This window comes from Antrostomus carolinensis, unplaced genomic scaffold, assembly GCF_000700745.2.
Source record: "Antrostomus carolinensis isolate BGI_N321 unplaced genomic scaffold, ASM70074v2 scaffold1489, whole genome shotgun sequence".
NCBI lineage: Eukaryota > Metazoa > Chordata > Aves > Caprimulgiformes > Caprimulgidae > Antrostomus > Antrostomus carolinensis.
In genome coordinates, this window is record NW_010337635.1 from 24,219 (window position 1) to 33,354 (window position 9,136).

At 36.6% G+C, this 9,136-nt stretch overlaps 1 protein-coding gene across 1 annotated transcript in view; it reads left to right on the forward strand.

Moving 5' to 3' along the window:
- Positions 1–9,136, forward strand: part of LOC104530584 (contactin-1) — a gene marked incomplete at its 5' end in the record, with an annotated part of 49,683 nt that overhangs the window by 16,305 nt on the left and 24,242 nt on the right. Inside the window, 2 exons of the mRNA XM_029086794.1 lie at positions 373–607; positions 4,202–4,305. Coding sequence (XP_028942627.1) covers positions 373–607; positions 4,202–4,305 — 339 coding nt within the window. The remainder of the gene's footprint in view (positions 1–372; positions 608–4,201; positions 4,306–9,136) is intronic.

The following is a 9,136-nucleotide window of genomic DNA, read 5'->3' on the forward strand; positions in this document are numbered from 1 at the left end:
CTATTACTTACTCCCTTTTTGGTAGCTACCGCTGACAACAGTTTTAGTACACAATCATTCTTGGTTTCTTTCTGTAGAAGATAACGTGATGTGTCTTGCACTGAGTTGAGATGAGGAACAAGATCTTAAAATATTTTGGTAGCAGATACTACTGCAGATCTGCATAATGAAGAGGGTGTATTTTTTAAGGAAGATGATGTATTTTTAGAGGGGGTGGGAGCAAACTGTAGAAACAAACCATAAGAAAATGGATCTTTAGTTCAGTGTTTTTACAATGCGCATATCAATGGTTTCTGTTTCATATATATTTAATTAGAGATCCATTTGTTTAGTTGGCTACAAAAAGTAATGTTTTATCTTTTTCATCTTTAGCCTTTGTCAAGAGAATACCACTATGGCAATAACTTCGGCTATATAGTTGCTTTCAAGCCATTTGGTGAGAAAGAATGGAGAAGAGTTACAGTTACTAATCCTGAAATTGGACGGTATGTCCACAAGGATGAATCAATGCCACCTTCAACGCAGTACCAAGTAAAAGTGAAAGCTTTTAATAACAAAGGGGATGGACCATTCAGTCTCACTGCTGTCATTTATTCAGCTCAAGATGGTGAGTAAAAGTTCCAAATAAGTTTTTCACTGAGAGCCCAGCTCAGCACTGCCAACATCAGTAGAGAGAACCAGCTCCTTGACACTGATTAGTATAGCAACACGTGCCTTGGATGTACTTATTGTTAATGAGAAATACACAGAAGCATTCAAGATTCTTCATACAGCTTGGTAAAAGTTTTAAGAATTTAAAATAAGAAATGATAATCTTCATATTGGTTGCCTAAAACATTTACATCATTATCCAGCAATGACTTTGTGATCTTATTACATGTGTTTGACAAATGTGTAATTTTTTTTCCTCTTAACAGACCATACTAAAGCCTATTATTCTAGTAGATCTGTATCAGAATTTAGCCCAAACTTGTGAAGGAATAATAGTTCAGTTGTATCTAGCTAGATTTCCATCATGTTTAGAGTCTAATACAAATTCTCCCTGACACATTTTTTATTCTGGTTTGGTTGTTAGAGCTATAAAGTAAATAAAGTAATGAAAACATATTTGATATTTCACTAAAATCTTTTTCTTAATTCTTACTGGAATTAGTTCACATGCTATGTTCTTTAGGATTGAAGTTTAAATGACATTTCCAAACTTAGCTGGAGAGAAAAAGTACTAGAAGAAAGTTTACCTTAAATTAGAAGAAAAATATGCAACATTCTAATTGCAACATAATCACTCAAGCCTGTTTTTTAAAAATGGGGTTTATTAATTTCTGCCAGAAATAACCCAAAGAAGAATTGTTCGTATTTTTCTTCCAATAGAGCAGAGTCTCCTTCACAAAGTCAGCAGATCCAGACCAAAGAGCCAAGAGGAGAGATATGATAACAAGGCCACATTGACACACTTCGGACTCTGTTCTTTACTCTGTGTAATTTATGGGAGATTTATTTTCATGATTCCCATTGGAACTAGATGATCTTTAAGGTCCCTTCCAACTCAAACCATTCTATGATTCCATGATTAGCCCTAATGGGGACTTTGTACAGGAATCGCCCACACACAGAGTAAAGGTAAAAGAGTCCTTTGCTAGCAACACGTAGCTGTCTGAAGGGGTTAATACTAATCTTTTTTCTCAGAAAAGCGTACCTTAGGACATAATCTTCAACAGCTGCTGCAGCAACAGAGCAGTATTTTTGCAATTGTTTAAATGAGTTAGTAAATAGCTATGGTGTAATAAAAGTCATATCTGCCAAATAACATTTCAGTATCCATCCTTTCTAAAAGATATTATCGACAGCTGACTGATAAGCTCCCACATGTTTATGTTACAATTATACTAACCACGTCAGGTATGGCAGTGTGTTTGTATAGCTCTCTCAAGTTCAGAGATATGGCAGAGCCTAGTAGCTCCAAAAGACAGGGGAAGAGCAAATGTGCAGCAGTGCCATCTTCCAGATAAAGAAGTCACTTCAGTGGCTGCTGATGTTCTAACATAGACTTTAGCAAAGTCCAGACACTTGATAGAAACACTTGTAGTTAAATGATGCCAGATCCAGGCAGCAAAAGGAATAGAAGCTCAGTGAACCTACTTCTTTTATTTTATTTCAAGCACAAGAGTCAACAAAACAGTCAGATTCATGGTGCCCCAAACTTTACCAGTAGCGCTCACAGCTCCTGTGCAGAGCTATGATCTTGACTATTCACCATATCAAATCCAGGAACTGCAGGGTGGGTTAGAAGGAGTTTTTCCAATAGGTAGAATGAAAGTTATTCCAAAGAACATTCTACAGAGTTTTCTGCTGACATCAGGACTCGTACAAAGTCACCTCAGTACCTTGTAGCGTGCTTACTGGCTCCTGGCCTTAACTTTGTATAGTTATGCTTAGAAGATAACTGTGTGATGATCACTATGTTTTCAGTGAAGAGAACTTATTGTGAGGCCCACATGATTCCTTCTTTTATTGGTAGAATTACTTAATTAGAAGGCTGGAGAAAAGCAGCTGACGTAATTTTTCTGACTCAGGAGAGACTGCAAAATATTTGTGGAACATAAATGCCAAATAGGGATATAAATTATCTGGAGCTCATAAACAAGCATAAGCTGATGAAATTTTGTTTAGAGTACTGTATCAGCAAATTCCATGACAGTTGGAATTTTTCAATGTGAAACATTTTGGCAAATTCTGTGATTGATACACTGGAGAAGTCTGACAGTGATTTGGGAATAGATTAGATGATCACATCTGTTCCACCTGTATTTCTGTACCTCTGAATCAGCAAGTGATATTACTACTGTCAGACAACACAACTTTTCAAAGGTATTAGTGAGATTTTAAACCAATACGGTCATACAGTATTCCATAGGGATATATATAAATATACATACATATATAAATATAATGACATAATTTCCACTAAGTTATGTATTTTATAATATATCTGTGTGTGTCGAGTTATAACTGTGGGCATCTTCATTCACTTTAGTGACTGGGGAATTTCTGTGCTTCCATGTGTTTTAAGCCAAGTTCTGTATCTGATGACTACTAGTCATACCTGCTGTTGCTAGTAGTGAGTAATAATTGCTAGTAATGAGTTCACAGACTGCTTGCTTATCTAAATTCCTGTCATTGTGAAAACAATTTTGCAATAATATATCATTTTTAGTTATACATTTGCATTATTAACAGTCATTGAAAGACAATTACAAAAGGTAACTTTGCATGTAAGATTATTTTGTTACCTAGGATACTATTCATGAGAGATGCAACTGATTTTTTTCTAACAGTGGCTGTTTTGATGTATAGTTGACTGGATGCCCAGTTGGAAGAATAAGTATATTAAAGCTTTCCTCAGTTCAGTTGCTGTTGCAACTTGTTTCATAAGATTCGCCACAGAGAACTGTTCTTAGCTTGGAAAACGTTATCTTTTATAGACATTGCTAAGTTTATGCCTTTTTAAATTCCTTACCTCACTTAAAATGCAAGCAGCATGAAATTAACAGCTTCTTATAATGAAACTAGAACTTAAATATTCTAAGCCCTGAATAAAAGCATATCACATTATAATGGTTTATATTCTGTGTTGGCTTCTGTCCAGAACTAAGAACACAAAATCAATTACATGACGTTTGCCTAATAGAAGGGTGCTCTTGGATTATTTCACACCTATGCTCAAGTTTATGTGTGTCACTGGCCAGCTCTATATCTAATATCTGGTCTCATAAAAACTTTGTATCATCATGACTAAGTGACATATGCATGAATATTTGAGTGTAACTAGCTTAAAAAGTCTGATGTACATAATCTGTGAGCTGCTGTCCAGTTTAGTAAAAGATCACTGGATGCTTCATTCTATTTATCAAAGCCTATTTTTATTTTACACAAATTTTGGCATGGAATCCGTTGAAGCATAAAAGTACACAGTCTGAGCCAAGTAATAGGATCATTGCATGGTTTTTATAGGATCATTTCCCATACAGATCATCACTGAATTTAAAGTTTACTCATGTAAAATGAGATTAAAGACTAACGCACTTGGCTTCCTGATACCAAGAAAATAATACAAAATATTGAAGTGAGAAGAGTCCCTGTGAGCAAGTATAGCAATATCACCGGATGAGATTGGATGTTTAACACGTGTTTCGTCTTCCAGCTCCAACTGAAATACCTACAGATGTGAGCGTAAAAGTTTTGTCATCTTCTGAAATGTCTGTTTCTTGGCACCATGTTTCTGATAAATCTGTGGAAGGATATCAGGTGAGTTTAGAGGTGACACTGTATATCTTCTCATTCATTTAATTTCAGTAGTTAAATACAAGAATAATTCCTACCCTAGCATTCTGTCTCTTAGGGTTCATTTCTCTTTAGTTGTCATTTGCTGTATAGATTTCACATCATGAGAAACAGATTATTGTTCATGTATTTCATTACTAAAATATATTAAATGTACGTACTCAGTATTCAACTGAAAAAAGGCATCATTATTTCATAAAATAATTTTGTTTCTTTATGTTATATAATTGAATGCCTATCTCTACCTTCTCAAAACATATTGAAATTAAATTTTGGGTGTAATTGTCAACATGGACATGAAATTGTAACTAACTCATAGCCCATTTAAATTATCAGCAGTTATTCATTCACCCACAAATCCTATAGTAAGTGGGACTACATGACAAATGCAAGAATCCAGTATAACAGAGACAGTGCTATTATGCAAGACAACTATGTTTTGTTCATTATTTTTATTCTCCACGTGAAAAAGAGCTTCAAGGTATGTTCATCTGGTCCAAACCTAAGTGGTACTACCAGTAAAAATTGTTCTTGTCCTTATACAAAGATGACAAAAGCCACAGGGTGAGTGCAACCAGAAATGGCCACATAGTATTACACAGGGAAGTCTTAAAATCATCCACAAACACTGTATGCTGACGAATTCTGCAGTGTACAGCCACGTTACGTTGGCTGCACTTGAAAACAGGGATTTGGGCCTTGTTCTGTTAGTGACTTGCTTTGTGATTTAAGTTGTTGGCTGCTTGATGTCCAAAATGAGCACATACAAATGCAGAGTAACCTCATAATGTATTTTTATGACTGACATCTATGAATAAATGTTCTTTTAATTAGTAATACTTGTTTCTATATTTCCGGATTTCTGTTTCTATCTCCATGAGATTTATGTAATATTTTTGGGATACTGTAACAAGATCATGGCAAAGATCTCAATTGGAACTAGCATAATAACTCATATAAAGCTTGATTCTACACAGTACACACATAAAGTTTTAAAATTACAAGCAGAGGACACTGGGGTTTGAAATTAAGACACTGACATAAATGGTAACTCCTAATTTACTAAAGCAGCCCACTGGTTTGGTGTTTTCATAGTGATTGTGCAACTAGAATAGGATAAACAAATTCATGGTTGTAACAGAGAGCTGGGTGGAGTGACCAGCCATGTTGCACTATTGAGCTGGACAGTCTGCACAGAATCTGGGCACAAAGCCTGCACACCCTGAATAACCAGAACAGAGCCTTGGCAGGTACACACCAGGGCACTTGTGGGGGTGTGGAGGGAGCAGCAGCAAGGAGTGCCAGGAGAGGCTGGAATTGCAGTAGGGATAGAGCGTGACAGTGGATGTTGAGAATTGTAATAGAGGATGGGGTAGGAAGGCTGGAGGGGAAAGAGCATGATGGGAGAACATTTCCATAGGCAACCCACTTCTGGCCATTTAAAAAAAAAAAAAAAAAGTTACTATATTCTACATAAAGCCAAGTGCGACTGCACTGTGCATCACTCATTTGCATATTCTGTTGTTACTATTATTATTATTTTTATGTCAATTATTAAATTGTTTTTATCTCAACCCATGGGTTTTCTTACTTCTTACCCTTCCAATTCTCTCCCCTACTCCCCATGAGAGGGAGAGTGAGAGAGTGACTGTGTTTGGTTGCAAACAGAGGATTGAAACCACAATAAGCCATCTAAGTTGCTGTTAGGAGACATCGGGGAAGAAAGGAAGGGAGAGTATTCATCGGGAAAGAACAGAATGCACAGAACAGTCAATAGAAAAAAGGGAAAAAAGACAGAAAGATGCATAGAGGATCTTTAGGCTGAAAAGAGAATAACTGCTGTTCTGAATAAAGGTGGGATACTCTGGGAATGGGTGGAGAGTTCTGTTACATGGAATATAAATGTGCAGGATGTGGCCTTATTTTGATTGTTGGAGTGTAACTTCATCCACTCATTCCTAGAGAAGTACCACACTTCCACAAATCCAGTGTGAACTGGGAGGCTTGCATATGTACAGTGAGAAGTGGCATTAGAATATGAGTTTCTTTTTTTCTCTTTTTCTAAAGTAGTTGTCTGTCTATCAGGACTGTGGAACAAATTTCCCATCTGGCTACACAATAAACAGACTAATAGGCATGAATTACTGCCTCACACAGCTCAGTAATGTGTTAATTGTGAGATCTTTTTCTCTAGAGCAATCACTAGCCTCATTCTAGTAGAGGGGAAAACCGCAAAGGTCAAGCCTGTGCTTCTGCACTGAGGGCAAAAAGAAGTCTTGTGCTCCTGAAGATCAGATCTCCTATCAGTCCTGAAGGTGCCATAGGATGGGGCAAAAATAGAGAAGGCTCTTTGGGAAGGTCAAGGTCACAGATAGCTTTTGTGAAGTTACAATGCAGGTTTTGGGGGAAAGAGCACTCAAACTACATTACAAAATTCCAATTAATATGTCCAGAAGGCTCTGTCTATTGGCATCAAGAAATATTCCAATACTTATTTTTTAATTGCTGCTCAGCTGTAACACAGGTTAGCAAAAGCCCTCATTCACTAGAACACTTTTTCTTTTTTGTTTTGGTCTTTATTATTACCTGAAAATTGCATAATTGACCTTTTAAATTTTTGGTTTAAACGGTGGGAATACACTGGGAAAAATAGCTGTTGTGCCACAGGTATTTCACCTGTGGCACAACACTTTTCACACCAGGAGGAGTCCGATTGTCTTGACACTAATGCATACTGTCAGGCTGACTGTCCTCATGGTGGTGAGTGTGAGCTGATACATTTTGCCTTTACAGAACATCCTGAACTCACACTGAAAGAGGAGATAAAGCAAGAAAACTTTCTCCATCCATAATAGAGAATTTAAGATTTATGAGTTCTTGCAATAGCCTGCTAAAAGCCACAGCTCTTCAGTGCATGCAATACCAAAGACACTCTCCATATTTCCTGCTGCTTCTATGCAATAGCTAAATGTTTATTTTATTAAACAAATTTATCACTACTCATTACCATTGTCCCTTGTTTACTGAAATGCACTATTAGCATTCTTTCTTCATATAAGTATCTCTTTTATGTCTCTCCTATTTAAAACTTTCATGAATAGGAAAGCTGTTGTTTTGTTACACTTACAGAAACACCTTCTGATGTATTTCAGTATATTCAAATTTGAATAGAGGAGAGGACCATGAAGGAGTGTTTTTCCCTGATTTCAGCATGGAGGGCTTCACTAATTGGTGATGGCTAAGTCATTCCTTGCCACAAATCACTGCTGGCTTATCTCCTATAACAAACTAGAGGTGGGGTGAAATACCCTCCTGTGCCCCTTTGGGAATTCATTGCCCATGGATTACCCTGACAAGGTAAATGCACCAGGAAAAGGCAGACTGTTTGAGATTCCTATCCAAGCTACTGAGCAAAGTGGGGAAATGTCACTTCTTGAAGCAATGGGGCATTTAATTCTAGGTATTACTTCCACAGAGGCGAGAGAGTGAAAAAAATTGCCAAGTTATTTCAAGAGACTTTCAAAGTAGTTAAATAATAAGTGAGAAGAGAAATGTAGGAATTGCATAAAGACAGTACTTTTTCTTAGCTCTCAAGGGAGTCATCTTACTTCAAATTTTGTCTTTTCCAAGAGTAGTTACAGTGATTCAAATGTGTAGATATTTCCAAGATATTAAATTAAGAGGTAAAGAAGAACATTCTGAGTGTGTGACACACAGCTCACACACTATAGGAGTAGTTAAGTCCACAACATTGCCAAGAACAATAGTATTTGGGATTTAAATTTAATTTAATTTTTAAATTATATTATTTCTGCCTGAAATGTAGTATACTTTCAGTGAAGTAATTTACATTTTCATTCATTGTTCTCACTTGTCTTTTTTGATGCTGTATATTACTTGTTATATTATGTCCTTAACATCACTGTAGTGCAAATGAACAGTAGGATTGCAGAAAGTTTTGCATGTCAGAGGTATTCAAGGCTTCCAGCATATGCCCCATGATTAACAAAAACTTCCCATAAGGTGTGTTTGCCATCATTAGGTAAAGCAGGTACTTAATTACCATAATAGAACATACTAAAAATGAATTAATTAGTCTTCAATGGACAGTTAATATTAACATCAAAGCTACCATTGATTCTGTCATAGCTAATAAACTTCTGACCACATAGAACTTCACAGAGATCTGTTTGTTGTAGGCTAGAAACTTGTTTGAACGTAGGGACGGAGATAGACCTGATGTCTTCTAGCTGCTGATGTACACGCCTTCTCACACTTGAGACAGCCACTTATAGTTAACAGCTTGTGGCATACAGCTAGTGGCATTCACCACAGCAGCTCATCTACAAAAGTCTGTTAATTATAATACTATTAAAAAAAAAAAAAAATCTGACTTGAAGAGCAAAATCAGACTTTCAGCTGAAGTAACTGTAACAGTTTCAGATCCATGCCAGTCTGAAACCCTTCATCAAGCAGAGGTTACCACCCTGCTGGAGAAGCCTGCAGGTTGGATTGAGTGCACATTCTTCACTCATTTTGGGGCAAAGGCTGTTGGCTCAGTAAAATAGCCACCTTGATAAGTGGGAATTTCATGAGTGTGAATGCCTAAATTACAGTGAACTGATGTTTAGGATGCTAGTGGATTAAACTTCCAAAACATTGGGCAGAGCATACATTTATATAAGTAAAAATTACCTTATCTGTGACTGCTGAAAGGCAGGTATGCATGCTGTAATTTAAAATGTGAGCCGTTTGTCCTGCAGATACAATGTGATTCTCTCTACACTAGGAAAGA